The sequence below is a fragment of the Lepus europaeus genome, chromosome 5 (assembly GCF_033115175.1).
Source record: "Lepus europaeus isolate LE1 chromosome 5, mLepTim1.pri, whole genome shotgun sequence".
NCBI classification, from domain to species: domain Eukaryota; kingdom Metazoa; phylum Chordata; class Mammalia; order Lagomorpha; family Leporidae; genus Lepus; species Lepus europaeus.
Genome location: NC_084831.1, coordinates 159,009,586 through 159,030,886, shown reverse-complemented (window position 1 = coordinate 159,030,886; position 21,301 = coordinate 159,009,586). Strand labels below are relative to the sequence as shown.

Here is a 21,301-nt window from a genome sequence, read left to right as displayed (position 1 = left end):
TTTTCTCAGGTATTGCTCATGCTTTCCCTCAAGATATCCATAGCCCTCCTTTGGGGTTGCTCTTTAGAGAATACTTCATCTTCAGCACCAACCACTAAGAGCAGTCCAGAGGAAAAGGTCCCCAACTTCAGCCTCTAGTGCTCCTTCTAGTTTGGATGGTGTCTTGTAAAACTTCTTTTCTTATACTGAGTGATGGAAAAAACTGATTGGGCAGTAAGTATCCAAGAAGATTTTAAGATGTACAAATAATAACCTTAAAAATTACATCAAAGTAGAAAGAGTGGTGTGGAAACATCAGTCTCAAATTCCCTCTGCCACATCTTTCCTGGCAGCCAGGTTATTGGAAGTCTCAGTAATAGCAGCTGTCCTAGATGGCTACAGAAATGCTCAGGAGGCTCCATGGCTTTATGCTTTCTTCAGATTGACAGATGCAAACATGAGAGAGGCCCTCGAGTCTCCAGAGACCCCTACAACAGTGCCATTCACATTGACCCCACTTCCATCAAAAACATCAGACTAGGGGCTCCAGGTCTACAAAGCCTGGCTGAGTACCAAGACGTTCCCTTAGGCAAGTGCAGTGTGAGCTCAGGCATATGACCTAGGATGATGCAGACGGGATGAGGGACAAAGTTAGGCAGGAATTTAGAGGCACTTCTAGTGATTCTTGAAAGTTAGCCTTGGACCTGACATTCACCCTGGGACCAGGCAAGCATCTATCCCTTCCTGTTGGAGGGAAAGGAAGTCAGATGCAAGACCCTACTAAAGAGTGGTCTGTGTCCTGGAATACTTTGAAGTCAAGTGGTCAGAATCCTTGAATTCCAGGTTCTAGCAGGTAGGGAAGAGGGAACTACACAGTGTGTACCTCCTACAGGAAGGCCAAGTTCACCCTTTTGCCTGTCAGTGTCCTTTTCAAACCCCCAGAATTGCTTTCAATTTTTGTTCTTCACCCATAGAAAATTTTAATTTAAAATAAAACTATATCAGGGTCATGGGACCACAGCCTTAAGGCAGAAATTAATTCATGACTCAGGAGAAATCTAGTGATTCTGAATGAAGACTCAAAAAAAAAAAAAAAAAACACCAGAAGAATTTGTGCCAGAGAGCATGGGAGGAATTTGAGGGAGCACATTGTATAAAATGATAACATGTTTTTTTAAAAGATTTATTTTTTATTTATTTGAAATGCAGAGTTACAGAGAGGAGGAAAATCAGATATATATATATATATATATATATATATATAGAGAGAGAGAGAGAGAGAGAGAGAGAGAGAGAGAGATCTTCAATCCACTGTTTCATTTCTCAAATAGTGCAACAGCCAGGGCTGGGTCAGCCCAAAGCCAGGAGCCTGGAGCTTCTTCAGGACCTTCCACATGGGTAGAGGGGCCCAAGTACTTGGACCATCCTCTGCTGTTTTCCCAGACACATTAGCAAGGAGCTGGATCAGAAGTAGAGAGGCTGGGTCTTGAACCAATGCCCATCTGTGATGCTGGCCTCACAGCTGGAGGGTTAACCAGCTATGCCATAGCGCAAACCCTCAACAGTGGTAATCTTAAGCATGCATCACTAGATTTGCTAAAAAGCTAAATAATCAATATTTTCTGTATAGGGTGATTATTACACCTGAGGTCAAATTTTGGAAGGAAGAGACAGAGGCTTCACTACACAATGATTGATTTGATTAATGCTCATTTAATCCTCCCTAAGTATTAATAAGTATTAATAAGTCTAAGTAACTTTAAGTACAGAATGGAAAATAAATTCCTCAAAAAGTTTCATGCACCAGTACCTTCCTATCATGTAGTTCGGTGTCTTTCAAGGGTTTCCACCCTCCACCCAGGCAAACTGGTAAGCCAAAGGACTGTGATTCAGTGACAACTACAGGAACCTTCCTGCCTTGTTAAGTCAGGTGAAATGCTTTACTCTATAGCCCCTAAGTCTCAGTTTTCTCCCATGGAGACAGTATGAGTGAGCATCCCACTCACATCAACAACAGTGGTTTAATATAGTACAGATTCTCAGTGAGGCAGACTCAGAATCAGCCAAGGAAGAATGGTTAAGTTTAAGAAGCAACACCCAACAGTACCTTTAGAAGTTTTTGTCCCACCTGGAGATCTACTCCAGGTGTTTTTTTTTAAGATTTATTTATTTATTTGAAAGTCAGAGCTTCACAGAGAGAGAAGACGCCGAGACAGAGAGAGAGAGGTCTTCCATCAGATGGTTCAGTCCCCAGCTGGCCACAATGGCTGGAGCTGCACCGATCTGAAGCCAGGAGCCAGGAGCTTCTTCCAGGTCTCCCACATGGGTTAGGGGACCAAGGACCTGGGCCATCCTCCACTGCTCTCGCAGGCCATAGCAGAGAGCTGGATTGGAAGTGGAGTAGCTGGGACTTGAACCGGTGCCCACAGGGGATACTGCCAGGGCATTAACCCTGTGGGCTAAGCCACAGTGTCAGCCCCTCCAGGTTCTTCTAATTTCCCACTAATGGCTTCCCTGGGAGGCAGAAGGTGATGGCTGAAGTACTTGAGTCCTTGTCACCTATGTGAGAGGAGCAGAATTCAGTTCCTGGCTTGTCACTTGGTCCCTTCCCAGCCATGGCCATTGCAGGCATTTGAAGATTGAAAGAGCATATGGGAGGTCTCTCTATTTGCCTGCCTCTCTCTCTCTCTCTTTAAATAAATAAACCTTTTTTAAGGTTGTAAAAGTATAGCTAAGATGATAAAGCAGAAATATTTTCCTTTTCTAACAAAAGATTTATTTGAATTTCAGAGCTATGGGGGGGGGGGAATTAACCTACTGTGCCACAGCAGCGACCCCACATGTACTTTTTTTCCCCTTAAGATTTACTTGCTTATTTGAAAGGCAGAGTTATGGAAAAAAGAGACAAAGGGAGAGAGATCTTTCATCCTCTAGTTCACTCCCCAAATTATTGCAACAGCTATGTCTGGGGCAGCTGAATCCAGGAGCCAAGAGCTTCCTTGGAGTCTTCTACGTGGGTGCAGGGGCCCAAAGATTTTGGTCATCTTCTGCTGATTTCCTAGGTGCATTATCAGTGAGTTGGTTTGGAAGTTGAGCAGCCAGGACTTGAACCAGTGACCATAAGGGATGCCAGCATTGCAGGTGGTGTGGCTTTACTTGCAAGCCCCAAATGTCTTAACTAGAAAATCTAATCAATGTGTTTTCTTTGAGATGTTGACATAACTGGAGTCATTGTAACTTCTTAACCTTTTAAAAAAGTTTAATGCATTTGAAATGCTGAAAGACAGAGATCTTCCATCTGCTGATTCATTTCCAAATGACCACAGAAGCAGAGCTGGGCTAGACATAAGCCAGAAATCTAGAACCCAGTATAGGTCTCCATGTGGCTTACAGGATCACAGGCACTTGGGCTATCGTTTGCTGCTTTACAGGATCCTCATTAGCAGGACCCTTGAGTGAGCAGCTGATCTGGGATTTGAACCCAAGCACTTATGTTTAATTTTCTTTCAACAAAAACTCACTATATCCTGTGTTTTAAATAAAGAACTGTGCATTTTAAATTTATATATATATATATATATATATATATATATATATATATAATTTTCTTGGCTTGGATGTATGTTTAACATTTTTGACCAAAAGTAAATTTTTCTAGTTGTTGTTCTCATCAGATGAATTCTGTTTCTGTAGATGCAGGTATGCATTTCTTGATTTTTTTATATTCTTACAATTCATCACAATATTTTTAGCAACAAAATTAAGTCATTTTTTTTCTCTCTGCATCATTCTTCCATTTTGCATTGTCTGGATTCTTTCATTCTAAGATCTTTGCTTTTTTATTTTCAAGTTTATTATTTTCATTTCTATGCATAGCAGTCTATATTTCACATTCCCTATCTTTTTTCTTTCAGGGTTTCTTTTAGCTGGGCATTGTTATCTTTACTATTATCCTCCATAGCACTTTTCATTTTTAAAACATTTTGAAAAGCAACTGGATTCATCCTTGACTTCCTATAAAAGAGTTCCTCATTATTTGTTTTCAATTTGGCAGTTCCTTTATGAGTGTCTCTACTCTACAAATGATCACATATATTATTTCTTAATTTTAGCTATTATTTTGAAAATTTATTTTCATTCTACCTGAGGAGGGGTTTGTCTTACATCCACTGACTCACTTCTCAAATACCTGAAAGAGCCAGCAGAGAGTTCATCCAAAGTGAAGAGCCTGAAACTCCTTCAAGGTCCCCTATGTGGGAGGCAGGGACCCATGTACCTGAGCCATCATCAGTCACCTCCTGGAATGCCAAATAACAGGAAGCTGGATGTGAAGTGGAGAAGTATTGATTTGGACCAGACATTCCAATGGAGTATGCAGGTTTTCCAATTGGTGACTTAGCTGCTGCACCAAACATCTAGCCCTATTTTAGGTATTATTTATATCTAAGGATCTAGCTGTTGTTTTGTGTGCTTTTGCTCTTTGTTTGACATTTCTAACACCTATGCTGTCTCCTTGGTGTATTCAATGCATATCACATTTTGGCTCTTCAAGTTCAAAAGCTGCTGCATCTAGTGGCATCTGTGATCCAGGTTGTGGCTTTTCTTTATAACATGTCGACCTCCTTAGATATCATTTGGTCTATGAAATCAGGGTCCTTAGTCATATGATACTTTATCTACAGTAGTAGCAGGGAAGAGTAAAGACTGAATCTACCGTCTTTGAGAACTAAAAAGAAAATATTGGCATTAGTTGGCTCAAGCACATTTATCACAGTAAGATGGTTTCCATTTCCACATGAATTCTTGGAATCTATATATTGATGGACCTAAGGAAAACTAATTTTCTGTTCTTAAGACAGTAGCTTTAAGATTTGCAGAGAGTGGGCCAAAGGAGCTCTAGTAAAAAAATTCAAAGTTCTTTTTTTTCTTTCTGGAACTCAAATTTTCATAATTGCGCAGTTTCCAAATTCACAGAATTTGGCAGGACATGATTTTTTTAAAATATGTATTTATTTATTTGAAAATCAGAGTTATGGAGAGGCAGAGGCAGAGAGAGAGAGGCAGAGAGAGAGAGAGAGAGAGGTCTTTCATCTGCTGTTTGGCCGGAGCTGAGCCGATCTGAAGCTAAGAGCCAGGAGCCTCCTCCCTATCTCCCATGCGAGTGCAGGGGCCCAACAGCTTTATCCATCTTTTACTGCTTTCCCAGACCATAGCAGAAAGCTGGATAGGAAGTGGAGCAGTCAGGACTTGAACCAGCGCTTCAGGTGGCAACTTTACCCACTAAGCCAGAGCACTGGCCACCAGGACATGAGAATTTGATTCTCAACAGTTGAGTGCTTTCAACAGGATAGCATTCAATGGTGTTTTCTTAAATGTTTCTGGCAAGATTTAAAAAAAAATGCTCAAATAGGAGGCAGCAGCATCTACCAATAGTTCAGGAATGGTACTAGCTCCAATGTATCAAGGTGTTAGTAGGCAGTATGTATATATAGATTGTCATTTGCCAATGAAGAACTTGAGAACTGACTGGTAATGACACTGATGGTGTCCTAGTATGGAGAGAGCAGAGCCATGGCCAGAAGAGCTACCGCCCTGCTGGTGACTTACACAGTGCTCTACAGTGCAACCACTGATAGAGAACCCTGATGTCCAGGAACCAGGCTGTCGTAGCAGCTACCTCTACAAAAGTACCAGCTGCCTCTGCAGATGTGCCATCAAACCTGATGAAGAAACGTTGCTTCACAGCATTCTACCTGCAGCTGTTATCACAGAATCTCTGGCTCTACTTGCTCAGCTTTTCAAAGTAGTGGAGAAGGAAAAGAGTCTGGCCAAAAACAGAAACTGAGATATCATTAGAATACAATAGACTGTAAGGCCGGCGCCGAGGCTTGACAGGCTAATCCTCCGCCTTGCAGCGCCGGCACACCGGGTTCTAGTCCCGGTTGGGGTGCCGGATTCTATCCCAGTTGCCTCTCTTCCAGGCCAGCTCTATGCTATGGCCCTGGAAGACAGTGGAGGATGGCCCAAGTCCTTGGGCCCTGCACCCGCATGGGAGACCAGGAGAAGCACCTGGCTCCTGGCTTCGGATCAGCGAGATGCGCTAGCCGCAGCGGCCATTGGAGGGTGAACCAATGGCAAAAAGGAAGACCTTTCTCTCTGTCTCTCTCTCTCACTATCCACTCTGCCTGTAAAAAAAAAAGAATACAATAGATTGTAAAATGAATCTGGGATCATGTGCAGAAAATTTTAAATTAAATAATTTAGAATGTCAGAAAAAGGAGAATAGAAAGAGAGAGAGAGCTCTTCTATCTGTTGGTTACTCCCAAGTGCCTAGGATAGCCTGATCTAGGCCAGGCTGAGGCCAAGAGCCCAGAACTCATTCTGGGACTCACACATGGGTGGTGGGGATCCAAGCACATAGACCATCATCTGCCGCCTTCTCATGTGTGCATTTGCTGATCCTCAATGATACCTTCAGTCAAGGGTTTCTGAACTGGACACAGATTGTGGCCACACTCTGGAACTACAGGGAATATTCTTTCTATATAAGTCATTCCTCCTTCCTTTTCATGTTTTTAACTGTGACCTCAGGATGGTCTAGTCACTTCAGCTTCTCGAGTGTGTGGTCTGATGCTTGTCTTATTGAGTTCCCTTTAAATAGGCTCTGGTGAGATTTGGTAGAAAGCAGGTGAGGCTGGTTTGGTGGAAATTTTGAACAGTGCAAATGCAGCATGTGAAAGGCAAGCATAGATTTTGTTTGGAATGTGGCAGTTTTCCAGTGCCGTGAGCCCATGAAATGCATGAAGGATGCTTCCTGAGTGAGTTGTGGTTTTCCCACTAATCTTAGTGAAGGAGAATAATGTTCCTCCCCTTTATCCTCAGATCTGCTGCATGACTACAGGATGCCCAAAAATAAGTTCTTGGAGTCTTGCAGGAGAAGAACTTTGAGACCTGTCAAGGATGGTACACAATCAGGACTTCAAGAATGTCCCACAGCATTGCTTTAGACTAAGGTTTCTGTTCCAAAAAAGGATATCCTGGAATGCATGAAGGATAATCTCCCATCCACGGAAATCCACAGAATCAGAGAACAACCCAGTTACATCTGCCCAGGGGAAAATTATCTTTGAGAAAATTTGCTGTAGAAGCACTCCAACTGAGATAATTAGAGATCTCTTCTCACTCCAGAAAGTTCTACAGCCTGACAGAACTGGTCCTGGGAACTATGGAACATATCAGAGAGAAAACCTACAAGAATCACCAAGACTTCCCAAAGAAGCCCGACTGCTTACATCCACTATTTCAAGGAGATGTGGCCCACTACTCCCAAAAGTACCTCAACCTCAGCAATCAGGAGCTGACTAAATTCATATCTGAGAAATACAAGCAGCTCCCAGAGCACATGAAGCAGAAATACTTTCAGGATTTCCAGAAGGAAAAGCAGAAATATGAGAAAAAACTGACTCGGTTCAGGGAAGATCACCCTGATCTGCTCCAGGACTCCAAGAATTATGTTTTCCTCAAGAAGGAAAACATAGCCAAGGCCAAGGCCCCCAGGAAGTTTCAGGGAAATGGGAAAGAAGTGAGGTCTCCTCCAGAGATGTATGGATTGTCCAGGAGGGTGGTATTCCTTGGAGATCCCAAGAAGCCCCCTATGAGCGCATACCACAAATTCCACCAAGATTTGTGGTGCAGCCTGGAGCTGCAAAACCTGCACCCGAGGGAGCACATGGTGGAGGTCAGCAGGCACTGGCAGCGTGTTCCACAAAGCCGGAGGCAAGCAGAGGAACTGCAGAGATGGTACAAAGTGAATCTAGACCTCTGGCTCTAGGGCTTGGCACCTGAAGAACATTATGTCTACAAACAAGCCAACTATGGCAACTGCAGGGAACATGCGCATGACAGGAGGCCCAAACCTGAACTTCAGACAGGGGTATCTGCATCCTTTATCAACAAGGGGTTCACAAGAAGCACCTGGAGACAAGCAGAGGATGCAAACTCTCGGAAAAGATCTCTCAGAGCATATTGAAGCCAAGTCTCCTCTCCCACAGTGAATAGAAGAGGATGTGGAAGAAGATGGAGATGAGGACGAAGGCAGTAACTCCTCAGACTGCCTTCAGTGAGGATGAAGATGAGGCTGCAGGGAAAATGAGGATGAAGGAGTCTGCTGTCTATAGCTCATCTTCTTCAGACTTCAACTGAGCTCTGCTCAGACTCTAGAAGCCTAGGCAGTGACAGAGATCTCCCAGAAAATGCTCATGACCAAATGTCAGAGAGAGGGTACTCTTGTCCTTTCTTCTTATTTTCTTGCTTCTTTCCTTTCCTCTTTCCCACTTTCTTCCTCAATACAAATCAGTCTATGCTTGGCAGAGGGGAACATGGTGCAGACCTGTATCATATCCACACATCTGGGAGGGATACCTCTTCTGAGGAATGCATGTAAGTGTATTAGCTACCATTGTCCCCATCATCCCGAATCCCATCCCTGAGAAATTCCATGCAATTAAGTCTCTTGGTAAACAGTGAGCTGCTTGGGCTGTGTGGGGCACACTGGGTTAGAAGTTTTGGTCACCTCATTTTTTGCATTCCAGAGGTGTTAGGGGACATGGATGAGCTTGTACGACTGCTATGCCTGGGGAGCTGTCCTTCAAGACTGCAGCATTGAATCCAGGGTGGAGAGTGTTTGATGGGAAGCAGGAGAGGTAACTTAGAAAAGTTATCAGACTCTGAATAGTGCTCCCTCTTGCAGAAGTAACGATTGACATTGGCAGGCCAGGAGTGGGTATCTTCATGGAGATGGCAAGTTTCCATGTTGTCTTTGCCTCTAAGCTCTCAATGACTCTCTTCTTACTAATTTCAAAGAGTTAAACTTAAAACAAGAAATGAAAAAAATTCCCATTTCATTTAAATGAGCTCCTCCATAGAATCAGTGCTTGATTACTTTGGACTCTGCTGTTTTGTGTGGTGTGCTCATTTTATACTGAGCAGAAGCTCCCAATCCTTCCTTCTCTCAGTGCAAGTGAGTCTCACTATTAGCATTTGGCATAGATAGACTCATGCACATTTGGATATCTTAGAAAGATACAAACTTCTACTCTTCCCAGTGTACCTGGATGATACTCCTTCAAATGTTTTAGTTTAATGGAGTCTTTGAAAATCTATCTAAGCCTCCACTCTTCTCATGCTACTTTTCTTGACTATTTCTACATTTTGTTTAAGGAATACTTGTGTCATATTAGAAGTGTAGATTTTAAAGCTGAAAGCCATTTTTGAATGTTTATTTTATTCCTGGAAATCTTACAAAAGATTTATTTCTGTTTTTCTAGGTCAAATTTACTTTCAGGATTATAGCTCGAGCTTAAATATGTTCTTTGGGAATATTGGAAATTGTACTAAATACTAATGATGAATTATTCTTGTTTTCTAACTTTGAAGCTAATGCCTATAGTATTTTCAACCATGAAAATTATTTGAAATAAATAATAAAATAATAAGGAGATGCCTATTTACATGTGTTAGTTTTTTATGATTTACTTATTTGACAGACACAATAATAGAGAGAGGGAGACTTTCATCTGCTGGTTCACACCCCAAAAAGCCTGTGGTGGCCGGGCATTCCTCTTTCTCCTGCATTTTGCTTTCTTCAGGAAGTCAATGGATTGGATGACATTCATAACTTTTAAGGAGGGGAATGACAACTGAATACAGTCATTCAAATGCTAGTCTCATCTTGTACCACCTTTACAGACACAAACAGAAATAATGGGAACTTGCTTATCTACATTGGAGATTGAGAGTAAGAAGGGGTCATTAAAAGAGGCAGAATGAATTGTGGGTTGCCAGAACACAGATTTGTTTACCCTCCAGAATACTGAATCCCAAAACTACAATGGCCACAGCCTGTTGCTAGTGCAGCGTGTGGTCAAGCTAGGACAGACGTCTATTCAGCAGGTGGGCACAGGGTCACCTGAAACAGTTGCTCAAATGGTAGAGCCATGGAGTGAGAGCTCCTGGGACACGCTCCGTGGAGGAGAATGCTGAGTCTGAAAACAATGTCAACCAGTGGTTCCCAGAGATATATTCAGTTGGTCCCTAACATATCCTTGTTGTTACTTTTGAGTTTTGATATCATTCACTTATTTGTAAATGTGTCAACGTTTGAAAAATGCACTTTTGGAGGAAAAAAAAAACACGTGCATTTAAGAACAAACCTTCAGTCATGTTGGGATGAAGATTTGCATTTTTGTGCCCAGCATTTGGCAACACTGCTGTATCACTGGGAATTTCCCTCTCCTAAAGCTAATGGTGACACTCTTACTAAGGGTAATTCAGAAAGAAAGCAGAGAGAAGCAGTAAATCAGCAGGAGGAAAACAATCCACAGGTTTTTTTCTAACAACTCTGCCTAGACTGCAGGAAATAAAACTTGCATAACTGCCTTCATGTCCATGAACATGTTTATAGCAGGCATTCCTTTTGGTTTAAGTGTAATATTATTTATTTACTGGTTGATTTGCAAGATAGGGGCAGCGATGTGAGACACACATAGTTCCCATTCTCTGGTTCATTTTCCAAATGCTGGGGAGGCTGCAGATGAAAGCTGAGGACTCAATCCAGGTCACCCAGGTGGCTGGCAGGGAGCCACCTGTGAGGCAGGTATGTCTGGATACATACAGGCTGGATCTCAGAGTTCCCATTAGCAGAAAGCTGGAATTGGGAGTGAAGCTGAGACTTGAACCCAGGAAGGAAGCACCCCATCTGAACTTCTGTGGTGTCTTCACTGCCAGGCCAGATGCACTCATACACCTCTCCACACCCTCTGTTTTAAAATTTATTAGTTTCATTGAGATGCAGAGCGAGAGAGAAACAGAGACAGAGAGAGACTTGCCATCTGCTAGTCCACTCCCCTAATGGATGCATGGCTATAGAGGAGCCAAGCTGAAGCCAACAGCCAGGAGCCAGGAGCTTTGACTGGGTCACCCATGTGGGTGCAGAGGCCCAAGGACATGTTTCATCCTTGGCTGCTTTCCCAGATTCATTGATGGGGGCTGCATTAGAAGTGTTGCAGCCTGGACTCGAACAGCTGCCCAAATGGTGGCATTACCATTCTGCCACAGCACCAAGGACCCCTGCTCCTCTTTATAAATCCATTCAGATATTGCAGACAGCCTAGAATCAGGAAAAGCCCACAAATACTGATAATAGTTTCTATCTCTTCTTTCCATTTTCTCCATCTGTTGTTTTCTCTACATTTTTAGTCTGTCTTTTCTGGACTTCTAATTTTGGTAGTGTGCTTTTGTGCAAAAATATTTTTGGCTCTATATCACTTATATAATATGATTTATAAGGCCGGCGCCACAGCTCAATAGACTAATCCTCCGCCTGCAGCGCCAGCACACCGGGTTCTAGTCCAGTCAGGGTGCCGGATTCTGTCCCAGTTGCCCCTCTTCCAGTCCAGCTCTCTGCTGTGGCCCAGGAGTGCAGTGGAGGATGGACCAGGTCCTTGGGCCCTGCACCCGCATGGGAGACCAGGAGAAGCACCTGGCTTTGGATCAGTGCTGTGTGCCAGCCACAGCAGCCATTGGAGGGTGAACCAACGGTAAAGAAAGACCTTTCTCTCTCTCTCACTGTCCACTCTGCCTGTCCAAAAAAAATATGATTTACAAATTATAAATGTACAATGTGATGATTTTGATTTTCATTAAGTAGCATGGAAAAGAAAATGGCATACTATGACTGATATTTCATGTAAAATAGCAAGAGAGATGATTATCCACGTTTTTAAAATGTTTATTTTTCAAATGTTTGAAAGGCAGAGAAGGATAGAAAGTCTAGCTATGGCAAAAAATAAAGCCAGGAAATATAAGATTCAGGTCCTTGAGATATGTAAAACCTCAAAGTCCATGACAACTGGTGTGGGGCCAAGGATTGACAGCTGCCTCAGGCCTCTGGGACTTCGCAGGTGTGAAGACACCAGTCAGCTGCTCCTCCAGGTCAACATTGCAGATTAGCAACCGAACTTGTGGAAATGAGACTCCTTGGCTGCTCCAGGCTCCAATTCATATAAGACTCCTGCAGCAGCTGGCCTTCCAAACTAAACTTAGCTATCCAGTAATAAATGCAGTCATCTACAAATTTCACAGGCCACTGTGTGAATCTTACTCTCACAGAGAAACTGAGAGGTGGATATCTATTTCCAGATAGTCAAAACCGCTTTCCAGAAATAAGTTGAGTATTCTGTCCAGGTATTGTCCTATATTTCCTGGACCCCATAAATGTCACAGTCCAACAGTACACATTGGTGCTCTGATCGTGCTGTAGCCTGCCATTTGCCACTTTCTTTCATCAAACTCCCATGCTTTCATTTTCCTGACTTTTGACTGATTTCTGTCTCTCACTGAAGTCAAAGACTCTCCTGAGATTACCTGGGATTCTGTAACTCTCTCTTTCAAATAACTAAACAAATCTTAAATAAAAATAATTCAAAATTCACAGAATTTAAATCAGAAGTGGTGATTGTGTCCAGCACAACAGGTAAATAACTAGTCTGTGTACTCACACAGACCACATGGCTCAGGTGCAGTTTCTGGCTTGGTGTGGGGGGCTAGAGTCCAAAGCATCCCAATGTTGGATGCTAGTGCTTCAAGTTGCAGCTTAACCCCCTGTGCCTCAATGTACCCTGCCCCCAGGAATGTCTTTAGAGATGCTGCTATAAAGATTTCTTTAAATCTAAAATCACCCAGCCTTGAATACTGTTCATTTGTTCTGCAACACACAGTACTATCTCACTTCAAATTTTGCTTAACATGATAAAATTTGCTGACAACACAGAGTATTATCTCACTTTATTTTGTTTATTTTGATGGGATTTAGAGATTCAACTTGAGGTTTTAATTTGTATTAATTTAATAATTAGTTAAGATGAGAACATTTCTATATTTGATTGTATATGCATATATATATTTCATATTATGAATGTCTGCTCTAAAATCTTACCTAATTTTATAGCAGGCTGACATTTTGTAGTACTAAATGACAAACATTAAGTAGGCATATAACTATGATATCTTGTTTCATATATATTTGGTAATTCTTCACGTCTTGAATTGCATTTCCGTCCTGTGAAACAGTATCTTTCAAAATATGGAAGTCACTAGTTTTAATACAGACTGATGACTTTTTACCTTCTTGGTTACTGTTTTATGTCCTGTTTGGGAAAACTTCCTCTAAGAGAATATTCTCTTGTTGTTTTCCTATTCACCTTTAGAGCTTAAGGCCATCAGGTGGCAGACATTCAGTACAGTAGCTAAGGTGGCATTTTGGACAATCAGGTCTCAAATGGGAGTGCCTGAGTTCGAGTCCCAACACTGCTCTCAATTTCACCTTCTTGCTAATATACCCACAAAGAGGGAAGAAGTGAATGGTATCTTTTCACCTGTATGTGCTATTTGGATTGATTTTCCACCTTCTGGCTTTATCCTGGCTCTGATTTAGATCCTTGAGGGCATTTGTGGAGTGAATTAAGAGATGGGAGATCTCTTTGTGTCTCTCCCTCAAAGAAGTGAAAAATCAATCAATTTATCAATAAAAGTTAGAATGAAAGTGCATCTAGAAAGGTGAGGTAGGGGTCTGTACTAAAATTGTTGACTTGTACATCAACTTGATACTCACCTGGCCTGATGATCTTGTGATTTTCAATGTAGAAGAGAGAACAAGTGGAGAGGCTCTGTGCAGTACCCACATCCCATATAGGAAGACTTGATTTCCAGCTGCATCACTTCCAGTGATATGTCATGAGAATTGCGAGGAAAAGCACTCCACCAAATTTTAAATATGAATACGCCCAAGTATAGATGATTAAACTGAGTCAAGATGGGTAGGTAGTGCTGTATTCTGAATCTGGGTTGTTCCCATCAAAACTCATGTTATGGCCTAATCCCACCAAGTAGCCCTGTTGTAAAATGGAGCCTTGAAGAGGTGATAAAGGAGAGGGCATTTGGTGCAGAGGTAGGGATATCACCTGGGACACCTGCATACAATACAGCCTCCTGGTTCAGACCCAACTTCTCCACTTCCAATCCAGCTTCCTGCTAATGCAACACTCTGACAGGCATCCAATGATAGTTTAAGTGTTTTGGTCCCTGTTACCCACATGAGAGACCTGCATACAGCTCCAGGGTCCTCGAGTTGGCCTGCCCCAGCCATGGCTCTTCGGGGTATTTGGGTTGTGAATCAGTGGATGAAAGCTCTCTCTCCAAATGTCTCTTGGCCTTTCCACTAAACCAAAACACTTTTAAAAAGTGGGAATTCAGTTCTTAAGAGGGATCAAACGTATCTATTAGGTGAAGGTGGGAGAGTGAGTGAATTCTTGTCCTTGGGGGAATGAATTATTTCTGGCAAGACTGGATTGTTGTAACTAGAGGCCACAACACCACGTGGTTCTTTCTGCACACAATTCTCCCTTCAGCTTTTCTGCCATGAGTTGATGCTGCACAAAGTTTCAGCAGAAGCTGAGTAGATGCTGACACCATGATTTTGAAATGCTTTGATTCACTCTCAGCAGTTGTGAGCTAAAAAGTGCTTTTTATGACTCAAACCATTTCAGTTATTTGCTATTGCAGTGTAAATGGACAATAACAAGTAGATTACTGTTAGATAAAGAGAAAGGATAAATTATTTCATTATCACCATTGGGGGTTTACAACCATGTTTGTTTGGAAGATTTGTCCTTTATTAAATTGAATTTGAACACTACTGAAACACCTCTGCAATCTATTCTTTCACTTTCTGAAAGTTCAAAAATAAAGTGAGAATCAGACAATGTGTTGTTTTCAATGCATAATGAGAAAATATTGAATAAACAACCAACATGTAGAGTATACATAATTTTATTGTTATTACAATTGATAAGAACACAGTAAATGAGATTTCATGATAATCAGAGGAATTTAAATTTTATGAAATGCCACCTATTGCTCCTGTGTGTGAGGATCAGAGACAAGGATTTCATCAGTAGTGGATTTCTCTGTGTCTGTTCATAAATGACTACAGAAGAAGATAGGCTTTAGACAAGTAGAAAAGGAACAAGAAGGATGGTATATATCAGGGAACTGTGATCAACATCAAGAAAGCTCATAATTCTAGCTTCATAATCCAGGAATAGTCCTGTGCGGATAATTGGTCTTGCTACATATTGCACTAAAAGTGGAGAGGTGGTGAAGAAATTGTAATAGACAACTTCCTTAACACATGCAATAAGAAAGAGTCCTTCATGAACAAATATCTTGGTATTCCTGTTCTTCTCTTTCCAAAAGTCATTACAAACACCAAAAGCTCAATTGCAAGAGTTTACCACTTCTACCTCCAAGTAATATCTGCCGGAAGTAAAAGTCTAAACACCCAATGCCAGAAAACATGTGGGTCTCTTGGGGAGACAGGGCACATCGTGAGGAAAATATCCAATGTTCAGGCTTCTGAGGTCTCCCTGTGGGAACATGTGCTGGTTGAATCTTTCAGGATCCAGAGTGACAGTCACTGTAAAACAAAAGAACATAAGTAGACACACATGTCAACAATGAGAGTTTAACATACGGAGGGAAAACATCTCCCAGAAGTTAATCTCCTGGGAAGTCAGAGGTTACAACAGTGAGGAGAATTTTGGTTGTAACATCTAATCAAAGGGAGGGACCAATACACACCACAAAACAAAGACCTAACTACAGAAACTGAAATAGTTTTTCAGAATTCAAATATTGGAATCAAATGTAAAACCAATGCCTTACAACTCAATTTCAAAGCAACATACCCATAGGCAATGCACCTTGAACTGTCTCCAACATCACTGTCAGAAACAGATTTCATGTTTCTAATAACAATGTCATGTGGGATAGCATTGGAGATTTTGTCCTATTTAAATCACTTCTGTAGAAAAAAAATCTGTGTGTAACACATCTTTAAGCATCTTTTGCAGGGCTGGACGAGTGGCAACAAATTATTTCAATTTCTGTTTGCTATGAAAGGTCTTTATTTCATCTTCATTCACAAATGAGAGCTTTGTAGAATATAATATTCTGGGCTGGCAGTTAACAGCACTCTGACCTCAGAATCAGCCCTTTAGGCATTCAGATCTGGCTAAAGAGCCCATGAGAGTATTTTAGGCATGGGAAGCAAAGACACTCTGGCAAAAACAACAATAACAACAACTAAATGAAAGGTCTCTGTGAGTGAGATCCCAGTGGAAAGAATGGGCCATCAAAGAAGAAAGTACCTTTCTCTGAAGGGAGGAGAGAACTTCCACTTTGACTATGACCTGGTCTTAATAAGATTGGAGTTGGTGAACTCAAAAGGCTTCCATAGCCTTGGCAACTCATGACAAGAGCCTAGGGTGATCACTGACACCATAAACAAGAGTGTCTATTTATTTATTTATTTATTTATTTTTGACAGGTAGAGTGGACAGTGAGAGAGAGAAACAGAGAGAAAATTCTTCTTTTTCCATTGGTTCACCCACCAATGGCCGCTGCAGCCAGTGCACTGTGGCCGGCGCACCGCGCTGATCCGAAGCCAGGAGCCAGGTGCTTCCCCTCATCTCCCATGCAGGTGCAGGGCCCAAGCACTTGGGTCATCCTCCACTGCACTCTGGGGCCACAGCAGAGAGCTGCACTGGAAGAGAAGCAATCGGGACAGAATCCGGCACCCCAACCAGGACTAGAACCTGGGGTGCCAGCGCCGCAGGTGGAGGATTAGCCTATTGAGCCATGGCGCCAGCCAAGCATGTCAATTTATTAAGTCAACAACAGGAGTCACTGTGCACTTACTCCTTATGTACAATCTCTGTCCTTAATGTGTTGTTCAATGTAAATTAATGTTATAACTAGTACTCAAACAGTATTTTACACTTTATGTTTCTGTGTGGGTGCAAACTGTCAATATCTTTACTTAATATATACTAAATTGATCTTCTGTATATAAAGAAAAATGAAAATGAATCAGGATGCGAATGGGATGGGAGAGGGAGCAGGAGATGGGAGGGTTGTGGGTGGGAGGGAAGTTATGAGGGGAAAAAGCCATTGTAATCCATAAGCTGTGCTTTGGAAATTTATATTTATTAAATAAAAGTTAAAAAAAGAAAGAAAAAAATCTACATATTTCCATGGCAGACATATATATGTATATTTATGAAAATCTATATGTCCATGGCAGATGTTACTTAAAATTTAATTTTAAATGTTCATTGGAGTTTTGTAAGTCTTCTGGGACACCATGAACTTTGAAATTAGACAGGCACATATCTATGAAGAGGATAATCTAAGATTATTATTAATTTCTTTTAAATATATTTTATACAAGATTTCTCTTATTCTAGCATTGAAACACTTGTGTGTGTGTGTGTGTGTATATATATATATATATTATGGTTAATATTGAAAGTTTTCACAATGTTCATGGGAAATGTTAATTGTGGAAAAACTAGGGATGGGTTTAAAAACTTTTTGCTCCAAAATGAACTCCTTTTTCCACAAACGTCTATATGTCCTCTTGTATGTCCATTGTACAAAACCCAATAAATAAGATCCAATAAACGCTGTAACCTTAGAAGCATCTCCTTCCAAGCCAAATTAAATGTCATAAACTGTGGTACCCTTTTGTATGTTACACTGAATAACTAACCATTTGTTCAATTTGCCCACACTTCCTCATTCCTTTCTCTCATATGAGAACTAAGTAAGATCTTAGATCACATTTATATTTTTCAATAGCTTTTTCCCTCTTCACATTATAAAAGGTGACTATATAGAAAACCCAGTGATGTGTGTACATACTCCTATGGTTCCCTCACATGCAAAAATATGTGGAACAGCTAATAAAGTGAGAAAGGTCACCTAGGAGATCCTCACAACAAGCCAAGGGTGTCAGGAATATAGGCAATGGGCTGAAGCTCATCTTTGAAGCATCTGAGGGTTTCTATCAATCTAATGATGGACATTGCACTCAGCTCTAGATTCATAGGCTGGGGCATGTGCAGTAGCATGGATTCATACCTGTAAGAACAAGAGGCAGTTCATATGAGAGCAGCCAAAAAGAACTCATTTTCACTGAAAAGTAACTTCACCAGAATCTTAATAAACCCATCTGGAATTTCAAAACTTATCACATTGTCTAACTAATTCTATTTTTCATTCTTGAATTTCCAAATAGAATACAAAAGTCAATCAGAATTCAGTCCAATCCTTCTTATTGCTCAAAAATCTGTGTAGATCCTACATCTCTCATGCTCCAAAGAATATTCAGGAAGGGGAGTCTGGTGTCCACTAACCAGACCTCCCTGAAAACTCTACCTGGCCATGTGTGGTTCTCTGGAACCTGGCAGGTGTGCTGCTTCCTTCTATGGCTAAAGGTTGTGAACCTTGTCCCAGTAAGGGAGATCTGTGTCCCAGAGTACAGCTACCCTTTTCCTCATAGCGTTCTAAATCATTCGAAGTTTCCTTTGTGTTCTTCCCAAAACTGTGAACTCATAAATGCAGGATCAACACATCACCAGGATTTTCTCACTGCTGGAATATGCTATTCCCTCTCTTTCCTCAGCTGCCACTGAGGTTCCCTGAAGGGTTCTGACATTGTCACTGCTAGGAATTTCCAGCCCTTCTCTGGAACCTGTGGAGAATTTTTAGAACTGAAATGAAGACTGCCAAAGAAATTCACTTGGTTATAACCACAAAAAATGTGTATGTGCAGGTGGGGAGCAAAGAGGATCCAGGACATTTAAACTCATACTCTCTCATCTCTAGTCTGTGTTCTCTTACATTGCTTCACAAACTCTTTACTCAAATATTTCCCCGAAAGCTTGCCAAATTCAGAAATATAATGCATTTAACTTAGATGTTTACCATTTGCCTCTCTGATTTAGGTTTTAACCTCATCAAGCAAAGGATTTTTTCACTCTTGCTTGCTGTCACATTTTCTATGTCACAATTTGGCGTAGACTATCTGCTCATGACACATTGGTTTAAGGAATTCATCTTCTTTCAAATTAGCACACCCCCAAGAAAACCATCTGCCAAGACACACTTATATTACTCTATGTACAGCTGAGACCTATCTTTAGGTTGCAAGCCAGTCCCATATTTTGGTAGGTTTCTATGTATCCTTCAAGAGATTGAAACTACATCTCCTATCATATTTACACACAATTCATTTTCCTGTTAAAGACTCAAATTAATTGCTTAGGGTACTCCTTTTAGCGTTAACTCAGATTTGAGTCAATGCTGTGGGTGCTGAATGGTTTCTAGCCACCTCCAAACACTATTTAATTCAAATGAAAGATGACTATGCCTGGAAGTTTGATTTGACTGTTTCATGCCTACTGGATGTCACACTTACCTGGGTTTTGCAGCACCTCAGCACACAAGAACCTATGTGAGACCACCCAGTTTCTTGTAGTTGATATGTGGTACTGAATGTTCTATTATAGGAGTTAGTCAGCACATCTGTGGTGCAACCAGAACTCCTAGGCAAGGACCACACTATCCTGTGGAGCAACCGAGGACTTCCCTTCCTATGACCTCACCCTCTTTAGGATAGAATCCAAGACTTAGTAATTTCAGATCAATTTCCTATTTTAAACTTTGTCCGTATGTTTATCTCAAGTTTTGGTGAAGTTAAAGGTGGCAGCACAACAACCTCCCATGATCCTGCTTTGATTATTTCTATATTCATGGTTCTGCTATTTTTACAAAGGTTTTTCCATAAACACTTCATTGTCTTCAGGAGGGTCTCCTGCAACAGCAATCAGACACAATCATGAACAGAACACTAGTGAAGTGAATAGTGTAACACTCACATTGCAACAAGAATTAGGACTGCCAAGGAGAGGCAAACTAGCCTCACTGAAAATAAAGAGGTCATAGTACTTCCATGTTCATGTCAGATATTTGTCACATGTGAGAAGCCTGAACCTGAGAATACTCAGAAGAGAGCTTCAGTATGGGACACAGAGAGGACCCATGCAATGACCCAGGAAACAGACCTATGAGAATGCCCTTGTCCTTTATGGGAGTGGATCTTCAGAGACATCACTTACTCTGTGCTCCTCGGCAGCCCAGTCCATCGACAGGTGTCTGTGACCCTGATGCTCCTGAGAGTCAGAGCAGAGCAAACACAGCAGGTTCTTGCTCTCTTTGCAGAAGATCTTCTTTGTCTCCTTGCGCACCACAGGTGTGTGTTCCTCTGAGCTGAGAAACTGCTGGAGACTGGCTTTTCTGATGAGGACTTTCAGGTTCTTGATGCTGATGTTCGTTTTAAAATCTCTCTTGTCTGTCACTCTCTTGCATTCCAAGCACAAATTAAGAACTGATTTTTCTTGCAAGCAGAGGTACAGACAAGGCCTGCAAAAGCTGTGCCCACAGTCTATAGTGACTGGGTCAATGAAGTACTTCCTGCAGATGGGATAGGTGAGCTCCTTCTGGAAGATGTGCAAGACTCTGGAATCCATGTTTCTGAAGAAGAAATAACAGGTCATTCCTAGGCCTGGTTGGTGAGAATTTCTCAAGGGTTATATGAGGGGAGACACAGCTTCATTTCTTTCTGAAATAGTCTCATTAAGACAGGGGATATTAAGCATTTTCAACACAAGTGAAAAATGGACTCCATAGGACATCCTCAGCTTTTGGGAGACTCTTTGCCTGCTTGATGACTCACAACCCCTTTCACACTCAGACCCCTCTCCAGAACATAATACCAGTTTCTTCCAATCCCATTTCCTGGATGTGGATGTGTGACCAAATTGCTAGTTCTGAGTTTTCAAATACCTATCCTAATTTTCACAATCCTTCTTCCAAGGACTGAAAAATTGTCTCAGGAGTAGGGTGAGGATCTCTGCAATTCAGTCATGAAAAATAGGACGAGATAGAAAGAAACGTTTTATAGAAGTCCTCGATGGTGGGGGCAGGGTTTGATACAATAGCTCATCTCTTAATAAACCAAAACCAAATCAGATTGAGGCAATCTAGATTCACTAGAAAAGATGGAATGGTACAAAGTGAGGTATATTTAACCTCTGTGAAGATGACAGAAATTTCTCTCTGGAGCCATCCAAACTCTGCACCCACACATTGTCTTAAGTGAACATATATATTTTCATCATAACTCTAATTGTTAAGTAGTCTGTGTTAGCCCTAATTAGTGTCCAAAAATTATTTAAAAAGGACTGTTTGAGAACACATTTCAGGGAGAAGACGCAGAGAAAGAGAGAGGGAGAGGAAGGGAGAAATCCATTTAATGGTTCACTCCTCAAATGGCTGCAATTCATGGGATAAGGCCAGGCTG

At 41.5% G+C, this 21,301-nt stretch overlaps 1 protein-coding gene across 1 annotated transcript; it reads right to left on the bottom strand.

Moving 5' to 3' along the window:
• Window positions 1-8,552: 8,552 nt before the first annotated feature.
• TRIM48 (tripartite motif containing 48) lies at window positions 8,553-20,468 on the bottom strand. The gene is made up of 4 exons (XM_062190229.1): window positions 20,058-20,468; window positions 19,602-19,753; window positions 17,875-18,018; window positions 8,553-8,829 (listed from the first exon to the last, which is right to left on the bottom strand). Exons 1-4 carry the CDS (start codon window positions 20,466-20,468, stop codon window positions 8,553-8,555), a joined length of 984 nt encoding a protein of 327 aa, XP_062046213.1.
• Between the last annotated feature and the right edge of the window lie 833 nt (window positions 20,469-21,301).